Genomic DNA, 18,099 nt, shown 5'->3' with positions numbered 1-18,099 from the left:
AAGGTATATTTTGCATAAAAAATATTTTCAGACCACTCATGTTTCTAAATTTTACAAGAACAAATGACAAATTTGAGCAAATCATCATTTTGGTCCACATTAAGGCACTGTTCACACCACGTTGTGCTCCAATTAAAAATCAACGTTATACCTCAATCGAAAGCAAATAAATAGTTCTTTTTATATGACAAGTTTTATCATTACAATTTTTGTTTTAAGGAAGAAAATAATTTTTGAAATTCCTCATAGACGGCAATGGAGAACTTCAACGAGGACGCTGCCACATGACCAAATGGGAAGATAGCCGTCAATGGGGAAGTTTAAAAATTATTTTGTTCCTTAAAACAAAAATTGTAATGATAAAACTTGCCATATGAGAAGAACTATTTATTTCCTTTCCATTGAGGTAAAAAGCTGATTTTTGATTGGAGCACCATCTGGTGTAAACTGCGCGCCTCAGTGGAGACCTAAATGATGATTTTCTTAAATTTTTAATTTTTTTCTCGTAAGATTTAGAAACATGAGTGGTCTGAAGATATTTTTTACGCAAAATATACCTTCTGTTAAGTAAGTATTCATTATACGGATATTCATACATAGTGCAATATTATAAGGGAAAAAATGCAAACATGGAACATTTTCGCAAATTTTTTTAGAGGTGTGTATGACTGAAAAATTGCAGCAATATTATTGAGCTTCGAACACCTTAGACAAACGCCTTTGCTTAATATTTAGGCCAAATTTGGCATAGAAACGAAAAACGGTACTCTAAGAATACATTTTCTGACAAACATCACTCAGACGACATTCTGGGAAATTCAAAATGCTCCCACGTCACCAAAAATTTTTTTCTCTCTGAAATCTTCTAGCAATTCACTCTTTTCAGTGCAATAAATCAGCGCGATTTTTTTTTTTTAAGTACATTTGAGATCGTCGCCAGAATGCGTGGGACATTTGGCGTGGAATGACCTACATGAAATACAGGCGCTGTGAAGAGAACTTTGCCAGCATGGTGTCATATCGTGGTTACGAGACCTCAGCTTCAGCAAAATTGATTTTTTTTATGTTATTGTAATTAACTTTTGCGTAGTACTGTGTCATTTGAACATACTTGCAGCGTTTTTAGTATGAAAACGAATCCTTTAGCAACTGTGCTTTGCATAAAAGGCCAAATTTCGATTTAACTAAGTAAATTGCCAATTTATGTGACTTCGTTGTATTGAGGTTTAGCTGTATTACAAATGTGTTTGTGCATGCTGTTACTCATCCGCTTATGGTGGCATCTAAGAAGGAATTTGAAGCAGCTATACAAACAGAAATGCTACTAAGTACCACACAGAAGACCACACAAAAAAGGAACAAGCAATATTGAGAAGACTACAGTCAGGAACATACCTGCCTGGGACTCTGTTACGTGCAGTTTAGCTAGGAATATTTCAATGATACTGCAAATACTGCACAGACATAGCCAACATCCTCTACTACATGATATGGGAAATAGCCAACAACCAAAAACTGTGCCAAGTATTGCAACTGTCAGAAGACAACTGCGTGATTCTGCTGATGAGCCAGGACCCGGAAGGACCAGCTTCAGCTGGTGGACAGGGCCAGGCTGTCTGCAGAGAGTCTTTGTTTCCCAGAATAAGGATGCCACTCACCTAGGCCAGGCATGCCTAACCATCACAACGAAGTTTATTTGCTACTTACCTTTTGATATCACCAAGTTCTTGCCATCAGCTGGGTTCTTGGGGTGGTGTCAGCCAAGATTGGGCATGCAACAGTTTGCACCAACAGTGTTTTCATGCTCTGCTTATTAAATATCGTAATAGTGCAAGTTAAATCCTACAATGAAAAAAGTCACTCATTATTTTCTTTTTAGTTTTAATGTCAGAAGCAGGCATATACGTCTTTTTTTCCTCTTGGCCTGCCTATAGTTGCCTGGATAATAAACTGTCAACATTTGTAGACTGCAAACTTTAGCATAAAGATTTAAGGCTGAAATTAAACTTTGAATGGTAACTCCCTAGTGTCACTTTTTCTTCTTTACCACAGCAAAGTGGCCCGTGTGGTAAAAACTGCTGAACCAAGCAATCCACTGACTCCGGTTATGTCTGCCATAAAAAGTGCCCTTGGTTTCCCCTCTGAGCACGCCAAAACCCAAGCATCAATGCCACCTGGTCCTGGTAAGCTTTCCTATCTCTCGCCTAAAAAACAGAGAGCAAGAGAATGAGCAACTAGAAGTTGTCAAGCAAGATTGTACCTTGTGCATGCCGTCAATTCAGTGAAAAGCACTTGAGTGGAAGGTCCATCTTGCAACAAATTTACCACAGCCATTCCAACTCAACTTCCCTGTTCATGTCAGTGTATTATTGTGTTTTAAAGGGCCCCTCACCAGGTTTGACAATTTTGAGCTAACGAGCGCAATGCATGCACTGGGCGTTCACGAACACGTCTGCCAAAATTTGCAACGCTACGCGCCGCGGAAATGGATCAAATTTCAAGGTGAACGCAGCTTGCCCTTCCTCTCGCGGGCTCGCGCTTTAGAGAATGAGGGGATGACGTACATGAGAAAATGGCCCTACGTAGATGGTAGTGCTGTGACGTCGCTCCTCTACGTAGACGACTGTGCTCTGACGTCGCCAACAGTAGCACGTGAAACCACGATAATTATTTGACACAACATATGTAGTTTGTGTTTTTGTTGCTTGAATAGATTAATAAAACTTGAGAGAAATAATGAGACACACAAAGGGAATGTGTGTGTCTTTTTCGTTTTTTTTTCGTGAATTGCAGCGACATGCGGGGCTAATGTGCCTCCCTTTCCCATGCGTTCGTGTCCCCGCGGTTAGCGCATCGAGCAGACGACAGCCCTGGAAACGAAAGTAATGTTCTGGCGCGTTCGAGCACTCATTATGCTCGTTTATTCTACCGCGTCCAAGTAAACGTTAATGCGGCACTGGCTCATGATACCGCCACTCTCGTGCCCGTACAAATGTTTCAACTTTCATGCCCGTCCCGCAGAAACAGGCAGTACAACGCAGAGAACGCCGACAAAACGCCCACGGGCGCTACATAAAAAAAAAGGGAGCGCCCGTGCAACGCCGCTTGCGTGCTCGGGCTGGCTCGGGCACGTCATGCGCACGTGACCATGCATGCGCATGACGTGTTCATGCGTATGTGTCAAGTGAAGAGGGCAGGGAAGGGATTTGGCTTGCTAAGGCTACACGGGGCGAGTGGCAAGGGTTTGAAACTCGCCTCCTCGCATCGTCGTTTCGCACCGCTACAAATTATTGTTTTTCTCAGCTCGTAATGAACCGATTTGAAAAATTCTTGCGGCATACTGCTCTTCATTCGGCACACAACAACTTCCAGCGTCTAACTAAAATTTGCTATGTGGCCTGGTGAGGGGCCCTTTAATGGTGAGATCGGAACTCACCACGCCCGGTACACAGGAAATGTGTCCATTTTGTTACGTCAGACCAGAACTTCCCATGCCAAGGAAGTGACGAAATTTGAATGAAGGTGTGTCGCAGCAGCATCTTGTCGGGGAAAGCAGCTAGTCATCTCACTTGCACTAGCATATCGTCTTACCTTTGCATGTGATGGTTGGTGCTTATCGGTTTCTTTCACGGTGTGTGCAAGAAGACCGCAATAGCCACCTTTTTCTTATCTTATCAGCATAAAACTTAGGGGCAGCCACGGTGGCGCTTCTTTTTGTAGACAAATGAAAGAGCTTTTTGTGCCTGTGTATAGTCAAGAAAGAAGTATATAAGTACTACATATCGCACAAACAGAATAAATGGTTTACTTGTGTATTTCTGTACTTGCACCATTGTGTTCTTGTGTACCTGTGACCACTTGCCATTTTTCAATTTGGCTATTGTCTATTGTTTATGTTTGTGTCAAACCCGTTGGCCGGACCATTTACCTTATGTTGCCTCGAAAACCTTCGAAGAGCTCAGCCGCTGACTGCGCTTTCAATTCCTGACACAACAGATGAATCTGCTTCATTTGACAAGTCTCGCTACCGATGTCAAGGACTTTCTCCTCTACGACATATATTTGCTGCACGTTGCACGTCAATTGATCACTGACCGCAGTCGTAGCTTTCTCTCAGCAGTCGTTGAAGATATCAACCATATCCTACAATCTTGGTTAATCTAACACAAGTTCACCACATCGTACTACCCACAGACAATGGCTTTACGGAGCATTTCAACTGGACCATCACCAACATGCTGTCAAAGTACTTTGCAGCTGACCAGCACTGCAGGTATCTTTATTTACCATACATTACATTTCATATAATTCATTGCAGCATGATACCGCTGGCTATTCACCATTCTGCCTCAGGTACGGCCGAGAACCCGCCTTAGCATTGGACACCCGCAACACCATAGTATATACACTGGTCAAGCACAGCTCATCCACACCCTTCTGTAGGCCTCTCAGGAGCACCAGAAACACTTCTATGGTTGCCATCATCGAGATACACACTTTTCTCCGGGTTCTCTGGTGCTTCTCTGGTCACCCGCCTGCATGTGGGTCTTTCCAAAAGGCTGCTATCGCGTTACACTGGTTCATACCACGTAGTGCAACAAGTGACTGATGTAACATTTGAGAATGTCCCCACCAGTCCCCACCAGTCCCTCAGCATCACCACCGGCTTCAAGTGACGTCGTTCACATAGCTAGGCTAAAATCATACCACACTCTTTCGACTACAGATGTGTAGATTAAGCACCGGGACGGTGCTTGTACCACCAGGGATGATGATATCGAGCAGCCGCTGCAGTGTTGCTGCACTGAAGACGAAGAAGATGTGGCTGTGGTTGCTGGACAGTTGCTATCTTGTCTAATAGTGCACACATTTTAGATAGACTCATGTTTAAGCTACATGTTACATTTTTTTTCTGCCCTTGATTTTGCACCTCCACAGTCATCACTGCGTCCTTTTACTCCATCTATTACCAGCAATCTTATGCTGATGCACCAAGAACAACTACATCACTTGCTCAAGGGCTTTGTTTCCTCTTTTGATGGCCAAGCAATTTCACTGGGCCACACGACGACTGTTTTGCACACTACTGACACTTGAGAGCCATGCACCTATCTGGCAAAGTCCCTGTCAACAAGGAGAAGACGCATTATTAACACTACGTGACCATTACGCTCAAACGCATTGTTATGGAGCCCTCTTGTAGTCACTGGACGAGGCCAGTCATTGTAGTTTGGAAGAAAAGACGGTACCATACACTTTTACACTGATTATTGATGACTTCGCAAAATTACTCGCAAGGTTGTATACCTATTGCCGCATATAAAACACATACTCAACTATGTGTAAGGAGCAAAATTTTTTTTCTCATTTGATATCTGCTTTGGCTACTGGCAGGTGCCCATGACTGACATTGAACATTATAAAAAAAAACGCTTTTCTACCACTGGATGGCTTGTGTGAATTCATCATAATGCCATTAGGCCTCTGCAATGTGCAGTCCTCATTTGAATACATGATGCATGGTAACTGTCATGGCCTAAAGCGGCATACTTGTGTCTGCTGCATCGATGACATTGTTTTTTTAGTTGTACTTTGAGTTGTACTTTCATTCTGGCGGTGGCTTAAGGCCAGTTATACTCCACTGTTTTCAGCACACTGTGCCATGCCAGCCGAAGCTAGCCAGCTGTCAGTGACAGTGAGCGAGGAAAAATATTTAACGCTACAATAGGCTACAACCGGCTGCAATAGCACCAACAGCACACGTTGCCAAGCAACCATCTGGTGCATGCGCATAAAACAGCTGCAAAGAACACATACCGCGACCACGGGCACTCGCTCCCGCTTCATGAGGACTTCACATGAGGAATGCTGGGATAGCTAGCCGACACAACCCAGCATGTGTGGCGAAAAATAGAAGCGGAGCTATTCATGCACCACTGACATTGGAATGTATTCAATGGTGCCAGACATGCTGGTTGCATCGTGTCACCAGAGTTTAGGAACTGGTTGTTAGTCGTCGTGATGCAACAGAGCCAAAAATACATCCGCACGCCTGTGTTACGTCTGAGTATATCTATGCCTTAGCACTTGATGGCACATATTCTGTTTTGCAGCCTCTTTGCTTCTTGTTTTGTATTTTTTTTATGTGTGCTTGCTTTTCTAACAATTCTCCACATGTTTTTCATGAGTGACCTACATGGTTTGTAGACAGCTTAATGGCCATGCTTTCCACTGCATTGTCAACTTGGTCATGCTGCAGGAGGCCTACATGCTGTACCAGCATGTCCAAGTGAGCCACAGTTTGAGCAGCTGGTACAGGTACTACACCAGCTGGCCCTGTTTGCTGCCCAGCAAGATGAGTTTCAGGGTGTGTGTGCTACATATGCACTCCAGATTCTTGCTGGCACCAAGGATGGCATCACAGTTCACGTTTGCTTCGACCAAGGTATGTGAGAACATGACCATGATTGGTCCCTACAATAAAATTAATCTGCACAAGGAAAGCATACCTGCATGGCAAGCTTTAACTATTGCTAGCTGCTGAATCGGTGTTCATTCATAGACTCTTTCTTATAATGGTTAAAACTGTCTGGGATGAGCTTAGCTGTCTATCACCTCCTAAAGCCTTTTAAGATAAGAGACCTTTTTCTTCTCCATCTTTTCCAGGCATTGTCTGCACAAAGCACTTCTACAAGTCCATGTTCATATTGAGCTCTTGGATACAGTGGGGCTGAGATAGCATATTACCAAAAAAAGCTAAAAAGATTGGGCATCGCCAGCTAAAATTTTGCTAAAATGCATTGGACAATTAGGCATGAAGTAAAAAATTGGGGGACGCTTAAGCTTCGCCTTTAAGAGTTGAACGCGATAGCGATATCCTGCCCCTAGTGCGCACTTCGAACACTACGAGTGTTTAACAGAATGCGTGCACTAAGGTGTGTGCCTTATGTAATGGGTAGGATGCTTTAAACCAGGAGAAATTATGCGCGAGAAACTTTTTCGAAGTTGTGATGCACCCACTACGTGGTCCTAAGGGAATATGCGCAGTAATGTGTGTGCCTTTTGTAATGGGTGGCTGTCTTTAAACCACCAAGTCGTTATGATATTAACATGGTGTGACGCCCGGAGGCAATGTACGCTTGTACCACGCATTATTACTGCGATATTACATCTCGTACTGTGACACCTGTATACAGGACGCGTATTTTTGGCATGCATGAAAGTTCCTTTCAGTGCAGTTCCAAGCAGAGGCGTGGCTGTGTGGTAGAACACCTGCTTGCCACGCAGACGGCCTGGGTTCGATTCTCACTCGGACCCAACATTTTTATTATTTATTTTATTTGCAGTTTTTTCGATTTTTCGGTCACGGACAAGATGATGATTTTTCGCTCACAACCAACGGTGCCAACGCCGACGGCGGAATTTCTGCGATACGAGCTCTTTAACGCTATCGCGTTAAAAATAGTTACGAGAGTGGGTGTTAATAAAAAGTATAAAAATCTCAGAGAGGCCTTACCATTTTAATACTTAGGTTTTATTAAAATGGTATGTAAGAAAAAAGAAGTGTGCCATCAGAATTTTCCATCTTTGGAAAATTGCCTGTTTCAGTTTTTAATGGGCCCTAAAATATGTTTTGAATTGCTCCTGTGCACACGTGAGCCACATATTATTACTTGCAGCAGAGAATTTTCAATCTCATATGAGGGCGTCCGCTCTACGCACGGCTGGTGCAGAAGCCTAGCTCCGGTCCCAGCCGCAAATAGTCGTACCGTGTCAACGTCCCCTTCCCGTAGCGCGCGTCATCGCAGCTACGACGGGTTCAGGCGAATAAGGCAACAGGCTAGCACAACAAACAACACTTTATTGCTACGCTAGCAATAACGCGTAAATGTCGCGTAGAGGGATAGTCCGCTCTCGTAGAAACAAAGGGTATGGCTTACACCTTCGGTCGATGTTCGGCTCGCGGAACTTGGGGCGGTGAGGTGTTACCTCACAGGTCAGCAGGGCACGAGAGACCGTCTGCTCGTATGCCCGGTTGTTTTATTCACCTCCCGTCTCCCTCCCCACCACGAGGGTTGATTCCCTCGCAGGGCGAGTTCCCTTTCCCGCGAGCCGGGAAGCGAGGATTGGCGCGCGGAGTGGCGGGAAAGAAGGAGTTGTACGGAAAGGGCGACAGTGCTCCTCTCCTAGTGGTCCCCCGCCTCCCGCCGTCAGTTCGCGATCGCGCCAGCCTTAAGGAAAGGAAGTGGGCGCGCGTGCTCCCCCACACATATCAAAAACAGACAAAATTTGCTTGCCTTCTACTTTGCTTGCTCTAGCAGCTATGCAGGAAGCGGGTGGAAGTGGGCTCAGCATGCGTTGGCTGATTTCCTGATCACAATAACATTCTGAGTAGTAGTAATATTGCTAATTTTTAGTTACATAAATGAAGGTATCCATCACTGCCTTGTCAAAAGGCCCAAAAAATTATTTCATTTTTTCTCTTCTGGTCTTGATTGATAGTCATTTCTTTATTGTTTTGTTTTCGGCTACACTGATGAGAGGCAACACCTGGCACCTACATGCAGGCTCTTTCAAATGCCGTATGCCTGAGTCAGTCATCTGTCTCATGCTGAGCGCGTTATGATATTATTTACCAATCAGTATCACTGTCTCCAAAACCACACGTGCACTTGTCTGTGCAGGCAAGTTCTCTTCTATCTACCTCATGAGTTAAATGCCTTGGAAGACGTAGCTTCATATTTAGCTAATCGAATGCACTTCAAGGCGCACAATCTCGATTTAGCTACTATCTGTCAGTCAAGCTGGCACAAAAAGCCGGCCTCCACCAGGTACTCACATAACCCGGCCAGACTAGAGTGTGCAAGCTTGCATCCCAGCATAATAGCTGTGAGTTGCTCCTTCTACTTTGCTGTGTAATGTGGGTATCATAGCCACCATAGGATGCCACCATGTGCCGGCACTATGCATGTCTGAACCACAAGTGGCAGCCAACACATTAAAAGAAAAAAAAACAAACAAGAGGAAAGGCTCAAGACATGGCATGAAGTGACGTAACTTTTAGCTGTTGCCTTGCTTCCTTGCTGTACCCCCGTTTTCTGAGTAGTTTCCAGCACGGTTGTGGAGAAAGAACTCACCTTGTCGTAATAATCTGTAACTCTGCTCATATTGTTTCAAAGTATTGTTGCAGCAGGTGAGTCGTAAGGTGATACAGCCCAATAGGGATGTATTTTAGGATTACTTAAAAAATTGTTTCGGAGCCACTTTTAACAGAAAGTTGGGAAGTATTGAAAAATAAGTTTCTCAAGAAAGTGCAGGACTTGAAGGGTAATCTTTAGAGCTGTGCAAATAGCAAAATTTTGGGTGCGAAGCGAATTTGAATAATAAAGACTGAGTGCGAATCGAATCGAATAATTTTCGAATAATTTTCAAATATTTCTCAAACATTTTTTCGAATAATTCGAAGTGAAATTACAGAAAAAGTTGCAGAGAATCCCTAAGTATGTGCTTGTGAGAAAGCAACACGAAAGTGTTTCTTTTCGCTAGGTTGATGAAGCGCTGGCAGGGTGGTGTTTCATAGTTGTCTTATCAAGAATGAGGCAATGTAGAGGTCGAATTCTATTTATGTACGTGATTTGGTGCAACCAAAGTGTTGCCGACAACACTTTACACGTGATAGGCGAAGATGCCATTTCCTCAGCCTCTCCTCCTCTTTCAACTTCTCTGGAAGCCTAACTGATGTGGCGGATAAGGGTGTGCTCCCTTCATGTCCGGAGTTCCAAATCTGCCTCGTAGACGTCGGTATATAAGAACATCTGAAATTTTGGATGCTAAAAAGCTTCGGCTTCCAATTTTTCGGACTTCCTGCCCAAATTTCAGGTCCAGAACAGCATTAATTGAGCCCCCACCTCTGCCACATCTTTCATCTCCATGTTGAAACCAGCGTTTCTTGAGTTAGTACATTTGCGACCGTAGCAGAGCGTGAAAGGCAGCTTTGCCGCAATACCGGGATGTTGTCATGAGTAAAGGGGCACGGGGCGCGTGCCGGACAGCGCAATGCGTCGATGGTGTGCGGGGAATGGAAAAGTACCCGATGGTGTGCACCACCCGCCACGTCGACGCAAGCCATTGGCCGGAGAAAGGCGCGTGCCACGCGACCCGAACTGAGGTGCGGAACCCCAGAGGATCAAGCAGTCATTGTTCGGTGGAGTCGTCGAGGAGCAAGGTGGTGGAAGCCAGCGTCGCGTCCGCGACGGGAACGGCAGGGCTGAGTTCTGGAGGCAGCGTTGTGCATGCCCCGGGAGGGTGGCCGTCGACCTCGGGGTCTACCGAGCGAGGCGTCCCGGGCTTGCGGCAGCCTCAGTACGCAGTTCTCGAGGCACCTGCAGCACTACCACAGCTCGGCAAGACGACGGCGACCCACCAGCAATCACCGGAGAGCCACGTCGACAGTTCGACCCGGTGGCACCAAGGGGAGGCCAGGAGGTAGGCCTAACTGGACGAGACGGATGTTCTCGACGAAGGGCCGGAGGATCGGCGACGAGGAAGACTAGCTACGCGGCGGATCGACGACGACGACCCCAAGACGTCGACAGCAGCTGCGACGACTGGGCAGGGCGTCGATCTTCGCATCGAATCGAGGCGACGGGCAACACGAACCGTAAGAACGTTCGATTCGCGTAGCGAGACTGAGGCGCCATAGTGGCCAGACTTTGGAGTGTGTAGAAGTTAAGCATAGCTGGTAGGCTTTGCGATTTGTTATTAGTGATTGTGCGCTATAACGTCTCCTCTTCTAAGGTCACTTTTTGATGTAAATATTTTGGTGTGAGAATTTTGTTTGCCGTGTCGAGTGATAAAAGTTTGTTTGCAGTGACGCCACGGTCTCCCGCCTCACTTACTCTCCCAACTCCATCACATATTGCAAGCGCTCCCGAGATACGTGACATAATAAGTGGCGAGCCTGTGCCAGGATTTTTCCAGCGTTTGGCCCAGTTACGTACCGTCGGGGGTTGCAAGGATGGATTGGGAGAAATTGGCGGCCGTGGCCAGAGACTGCGAAATGAATAAGGAGGAGACGATGAGGTTTTTCGAGAACGCTCAGAAAGAGCGCGAAAGAGAGTACGAGCGTGAGAAGGAACGCGCGCAGAAAGAACAGGAACGCGAGAAGGAGCGTGCGCGTGAGGCGCGGGAGCAGCATGAGCGCGAGAAGCAGATTCTCGAGCTCAAGTTGAAGTTAGCCGAAATAAATGTCGCTCCGCGCAACGACGCTAGTCGCGCGAGTACCCCGACGACGGCGTTGGACAACTCGACTACTCCCAGGCCTAGACAAATTTGCCCGCGTAAGCTGATGGCGCCCTTCGATGAGCGAAGGGATGACCTCGATGCATACTTGCATCGATTCGAGAGAATCGCAGTAGGGCAGGGTTGGGAGAGAAGTGAGTGGGCAAACGCCTTGAGTCTGTGTCTAGTGGGGGAGGCGTTGAGTGTGTTTGGCCGTATGCCAGCACACGAGTCTCTGGATTACGACATAGTAAAAAAGACTTTATTGGAGAGGTTCCGGCTAACAGCCGAGGGTTTCCGGGAGAAGTTCCGAACATGTAAGCCCGAGGATTCAGAAACTGGCAAGCAGTTTGCGTGTCGGCTAGCAAACTATTTTGATCGCTGGATAGAGCTGTCCGAGACAGAAAAGACGTATGAAGGGGTCCGCGACAGAATGGTTGCTGAGCAATTTCTCAACAGGTGCAGCAAGAACTTAGCGGTATTTTTGAAAGAGAGGAAGCTAAGCACAGTAGAGGAGATGGCAAAGCAAGCGGACCAGTTCGTGGAGGCTCAGGGTCTAAGGAACTTAGAAAAAGGCGACAGAGGCGATCACAACGAAGAAGAGAGCAACAGTGAGGTCCCAATGGGTAAACAAAGGGCACAGCAGCGGTGTTTCTTGTGCAATCGACTAGGGCATATAGCTATGAACTGCCGCACTAGCACTAGTCAACAAGAATCCCACGTTACCTGCCAATTGTGTCAGAAAAGAGGGCACAAAGCGAACGAGTGTAGGAATCGACCGGTAGAGCGTACTGCGTGTGCAGTGAAGTCAGAAGAGAAGGAAGAGGTAGTTGGTGCAGTGATAGATAGGTCGGAAGGTGTTAATATGCCAGTTGTGGAGGGTAAAGTAAATGGCAAACGGGCAACGGTGCTGAGGGACTCAGGAGCGGATACTGTGTTGGTGAGGAGAAGTCTGGTGAATAAAAAGGATTTCACAGGGAGAATAGGCACAGTGGTCTTTGTAGATGGATCCAAGAAGGAGTTACCCGAGGCGAAAATAAGGTTAGATACTCCTTATTTCGTAGGTGTACTCACAGCGAAGTGTATGGAAGATCCCATCTATGATGTGATATTGGGAAATAGGCCAGGGGTAAGAAGGGTGGATGACCCAGTACAGCGTGAGAAATATGCTAAACAAAGGAAACAGGTAACTGGAAGCCCCAAGAGCATTGAAGCTAGTAGGGGGAGTGGGAAGAGCGAGGCACGAGGCAAGGATAGAGTGCCAATGTTGGAGTGTGTAGGTGTAACCTCTGAGGAGTTCTCAAATGAACAGAGGAGGGACAGAACTCTGAGGCACGCGATAGATAGGATTGGCCGTAAACCAACCAGAGAGGGATGTAGAGACGGAGTGTCCTACGAATCAGTCAAGGAGTTAATTTTCCGTAAGTTTTGGAAAAGAGGGACACTAATTAGACAACTGATGGTGCCAGCACGTTATAGACGGGCCATTTTAGAGCATTGGTATGCGAATGGGTTCAGAGATACACAGAACCTGCGTGGGGAGGTGACGAAGGAGGCATTTTGGCCAGGCATACAGAAAGATGTCAAGCACTTTGTGCAAAGTCACCAATGAAGCGACGGATTGTGGCATGGTGTATTCTCGTACCTTGGAGATTTTAGTGTTCTGGACAATGAACATGTGGTGTGTAGAACTAATGATAGTGGTGTTGTATGAACTATGTGCGGTGAAGTAAATTGTGAGTGAAAGTGCGTGACAAAGTGGGGAAGTGAAGGTGTGCATAGGTCAAGCAAGGAAAGAGGAGCACAAGCTACAAGACACTATCAGAAGAGCAGAGGGCCATAACCCTGAAGAGGAGGACCAAAGCAGTTTTTTAAGAAAAAACTCTTAAAAGGGGGCCCAATGTCATGAGTAAAGGGGCACGGGGCGCGTGCCGGACAGCGCAATGCGTCGATGGTGTGCGGGGAATGGAAAAGTACCCGATGGTGTGCACCACCCGCCACGTCGACGCAAGCCATTGGCCGGAGAAAGGCGCGTGCCACGCGACCCGAACTGAGGTGCGGAACCCCAGAGGATCAAGCAGTCATTGTTCGGTGGAGTCGTCGAGGAGCAAGGTGGTGGAAGCCAGCGTCGCGTCCGCGACGGGAACGGCAGGGCTGAGTTCTGGAGGCAGCGTTGTGCATGCCCCGGGAGGGTGGCCGTCGACCTCGGGGTCTACCGAGCGAGGCGTCCCGGGCTTGCGGCAGCCTCAGTACGCAGTTCTCGAGGCACCTGCAGCACTACCACAGCTCGGCAAGACGACGGCGACCCACCAGCAATCACCGGAGAGCCACGTCGACAGTTCGACCCGGTGGCACCAAGGGGAGGCCAGGAGGTAGGCCTAACTGGACGAGACGGATGTTCTCGACGAAGGGCCGGAGGATCGGCGACGAGGAAGACTAGCTACGCGGCGGATCGACGACGACGACCCCAAGACGTCGACAGCAGCTGCGACGACTGGGCAGGGCGTCGATCTTCGCATCGAATCGAGGCGACGGGCAACACGAACCGTAAGAACGTTCGATTCGCGTAGCGAGACTGAGGCGCCATAGTGGCCAGACTTTGGAGTGTGTAGAAGTTAAGCATAGCTGGTAGGCTTTGCGATTTGTTATTAGTGATTGTGCGCTATAACGTCTCCTCTTCTAAGGTCACTTTTTGATGTAAATATTTTGGTGTGAGAATTTTGTTTGCCGTGTCGAGTGATAAAAGTTTGTTTGCAGTGACGCCACGGTCTCCCGCCTCACTTACTCTCCCAACTCCATCACATATTGCAAGCGCTCCCGAGATACGTGACAGATGTGATGAGGTGAAGCATATCGAAAATCTAGGGACCACTTCCAATCGGACGTTGACTGTCTTTTGGCAAAGTTCGACCGTAACGGAGCTTGAAAAGCAGCTTTGCCCCAATACCGGGGTGTGATGAGGTGAAGCATATTGAAAATCTAGGGACCACTTCCATTCAGACGTTGACTGTGTCTTGGCAAAGTTCGACCATAATGGAGCTTGAAAGGCAGCTTTGCGGCAATACGAGAGTGTAATGAGGTGAAGCATATTGAAAATCTGAAGGGGTCACTTTTAATCGGACGTTGACTGTATTTGTTTTTGGGAAGTTCGAATAGTTCAAATAGTAAAATTCCAGTGTGAATCGAATCGAATAGCAAACACTATTCGAAAAATATTTGAAATTTCGAATATTCGCACACCACTAGTAATCTTGATTTAAAAAAGAAATTGTTTTTTTAATAACAAAAGGGACACAAAGCACTCACATCTGCCTGTTATTTCATTTTGCAACCATACTGAAAGCAAAAAAAAAAAAAAGAATACATTCTTTCGTTCAGATTGGCCACCTTCTCTGGAGGTCCTCATCCATGCAGTGCCTGTACTTGTGGCTGCAACATGTTACCTCATATACAGGGTGCCCCAACTATCACGCAGCAAGATTTTAAAAAAGAGGAACGGCGTTACGCGAAGCAGACGTAGTACATATTGTTCCCAGTACACTGAAGTAGCCATTACTAATTTTTTCATAATGAAATTTAATTAATTAGTCAGAATTACAGTTGTAACTCGACAAGTACTCACCTAATTATCAAAATGTCAATGAGGCGTATGTATGCATGTTCAGAAGACATCTGACTGTGCTATTTTCAACAATGTACTAATTGTGTGCTCATTTTTTCGGGTTGGTAAAGAAAGCCCACAAAATCTGAAAAATGACACGTGACTAGACCACAGCGCTCATCAGGAATCACTGCCCTCAAGCAGACTTACTGTGAGGTAGCCAGTATCAAAGGGAAAAATGCAGAAAGAAAAAGATATGGATCGTCCTATCTGCCACTCCCCGGCCAAAGAAACACGTCACTTTGGTCTTACGGAGTTGGCTGTAATCAGAACAGTGCTCTGGCCGCTTTATCAGTGAGAACAGTCGGCCACGAGATATGGATCACGATAATGACGTACAATCGAGCAGAAGGAATCCCTGCAATATTGTGACATATGTTGTTCGCGCTCGTCCTGTACCCTTGCCAAAGTGCAGAATGCTGTCTCTGGATGTGGGCAACAGGCAAAGTGGTTGCTTGCAGTAAGCTTATTTGAGGGCGCTGCTTTCTTTTGCCAATGGGAGCATAGTCACGTGTTATTTTTCCCATTTCGCGAGCTCTCTTTATCGGCCGAAAAAAAATGAGCACGCAATTAGTATGTCATTGAAAATAGCACAGTTAGATGTCATTTGTACACGCCTACATATGCCTCATTGACATTTATATAATTAGGTGAGTACTTGTCGAATTACAAGTATAGCTATGACTAATTAATTAAACCTCATTAACAAAAAATTAGTAGTGGCTACTCCAGTGTACTGTGAACAATATGTACTAGGCTCTCTCCGCGTAACGCCGTTCCTCTTCTTCAAAATCGTGTGACGTGATAATTGGGACATCCTGTATAATGCACACAAGCATGAGGTAGCTTTAGAATGGGCAGTAGTGTTATTGTACTTTTAAAGGAGTACTGACACGAATTGAAAACATTTTTGGATTGTTGCTCTAAATAAAAATACTGGTGTTTAGAAACCTAAAACGAGTATTGTGGTGCCTGGGAATGCATCGAATATATTGTTATTACCGCTACCTTAAAAAGATACTTTCGGTTTGATGTCGAGGGGGCGGCTTCTCAGTGACGTGTCATAGCAGTGTGATGTCACGGGGACACATCAACTCGCGACATACTAGCGGCAAATCTGTCATCTGCTTGTGGTGCACGTAAACAATGATGAGTGAATTGTCTTCCAGTGATCCCGACAGTGATTTCTGCGATTTAGGCTGCATGCAGGACGCAGAGCTCACCATCTCAAGGGAACTGTGTTGACTAGTTGGGATAATGTCCATTGCAGTGGGGCTGGCTTGCAGATGCTCAGCGACAAAAACTTTAAAATCAATGTAAAATATTTTATATGTGTTGTATGACTCTGGCGCGTGCAGAGCGTTGACGCTGTATACCAAGGAAATGAAAAATATCTCTTTTACGATGTCTCAAAATCGTGTCAATACTCCTGTAAGTGCGTCTCCATCACATGGAAGTCATTTTGATAAAACACTCAGGAAAATTTTAATATCTCAAGCATTATTAGACATTAAATGACTCATTAAGCAGCTCAACCTACCATAAAATTCCGAGCAAGGGCCCCGCTTCAGCAAGTCCAAATTACGGGTTAAGTGGAGAGGGGCATTTTCTCGGAATGGCAGCAAAATTTTCCCACCAGAAAAAAAAAACTAGTGGACATAGACTTCTTCAGAAGTCTTCTGGCTCTCGTTCATGGCACAGGGCATTACGACAACTCACAAACACGAAAAATGAAAAGGCAACGTGATCAGACCATGGGAAGCATGGCATGGAAGCACTACCGATTATGAGGCCACACCTAAGCAACAGCTCTGGGCAACAGACACAAGTCTTGAAGGTCTTACTTTTGCTAATTAATTACATCATAAGGTGCCATTGTTCAAATTGAAAATACACATCACAAAGGCCACGCTTTTGATTGTGGGAGCCTGTAAATCGTCATGGGTGTCGTGCACCATGTTCGTGGTGCAATCATTATGCGGGAAAGGAAGAAAAAAAATTAAATTTTGACGTCGAATTTCAGGTGCAGGCACTTAGAAATTGGGCGCCTAAGCAGGGTTGGATTAGGTGGGATTCAAGCAGACCGGAGTTGCCTGGACGCATGCATTACAAGGTTCAAAACAAGGGGGAGGTAGGAAGGGGCTTTTCTGGAACGACATGGAAATTTGAAACTAGCAGTGAAATTGGAGAGGGCACCTGCTCGGAATTTTATGATAGTCACTTACTGTGGCTGCCTTTGAGGCTGACAACACAACAGCAACTATTCTTTCTCTTAAATAATTATTATTATGTATTATGCTCTGCATTTCTCATATATTTGGAGCTGCCTTAAGTGTCAATGTTGAATGAGTGTTGGCAAACCTCACTAGAACTTTGTTTTGCTCTGCAAACAGCACACAAGCCAGTATCCTTTTCAAAACAATTTCACTGATTAAGCTTAGAGACTTTTCATTCTCACTTTTTTTAAAGGGGTTCTCGACTACCGCTCATGCTTGGTGAAAAAGCTCATGCAGCGGAAAGGAGACACTTCTATGAGCAGCTCAGCCAAATCTTGCAGTTGTGCACAGTAGGGAGAGCTCACAAGCGGAGCGCAAAATTCCCACTTTTTCAAGTGCCCTCTCTTGATACAGAGGCCCATACACTTTCTTCGAAGGGCCATCATACAACAGATTGCTGCTATTGACCGATAGCCGACATAAACCAAGAGCAGCGTTTGGATTCAGTGCACTTCTTTCCACAGGGTGCCACCACCTGCAGGGCACCGAGCTCAGTAGTGTGCAAAAATTACGCATTAGCAACACTAATGTGCTGTGGAATAACAGCAGGAGAGAGCAAACGCAATTCATGATGAGCACTCAAGGTCGTGACGTGCACGTGACATAGCTTCTTTCCCCCTTGTCATCGCTCCATGTGCAGCTTCCAGCTCTCTCATCAGGACAAAAGAAGAGAGGAAGCACTTAAAGTGTGTGACAGATCCCTGTAACTCCTACCATACTTGATTAATTGAAAAAATTCGGGGGGCAATCGATTGGTGAAGCAATAAACCTTGATACTGATACTGAGATCAATTGGTTATTACTTGGAAAAGTGATTCAGGACCCCTTTAAGTGTGTGCACACGTGCTGTTGCAAAATTTAACTCAAATGAAGATGTCACTC

The 18,099-nt window shown here is 45.9% G+C and overlaps 1 protein-coding gene across 2 annotated transcripts in view; it reads left to right on the top strand.

Annotated features, from left to right (window-relative positions):
* Positions 1-18,099, top strand: part of LOC119402513 (stomatin-like protein 1) — a 49,728-nt gene that overhangs the window by 16,656 nt on the left and 14,973 nt on the right. Inside the window, exons 7-9 of one of the 2 annotated variants that reach the window (XM_037669673.2) lie at positions 2,053-2,183; positions 6,260-6,445; positions 7,347-7,472. In XM_037669673.2, coding sequence (XP_037525601.1) covers positions 2,053-2,183; positions 6,260-6,445; positions 7,347-7,378 — 349 coding nt within the window. In that variant the 3' untranslated portion in view covers positions 7,379-7,472. Of the gene's footprint in view, positions 1-2,052; positions 2,184-6,259; positions 6,446-7,346; positions 7,473-18,099 lie in introns of those variants that run through there. The other variant, XM_037669665.2, reaches the window with a different exon arrangement.

Source organism: Rhipicephalus sanguineus, chromosome 1 (genome assembly GCF_013339695.2).
Source record: "Rhipicephalus sanguineus isolate Rsan-2018 chromosome 1, BIME_Rsan_1.4, whole genome shotgun sequence".
Taxonomy (NCBI): domain Eukaryota; kingdom Metazoa; phylum Arthropoda; class Arachnida; order Ixodida; family Ixodidae; genus Rhipicephalus; species Rhipicephalus sanguineus.
Note: the sequence above shows the minus strand (reverse complement) of the source record. Positions and strands in the feature narration are given on the sequence as shown.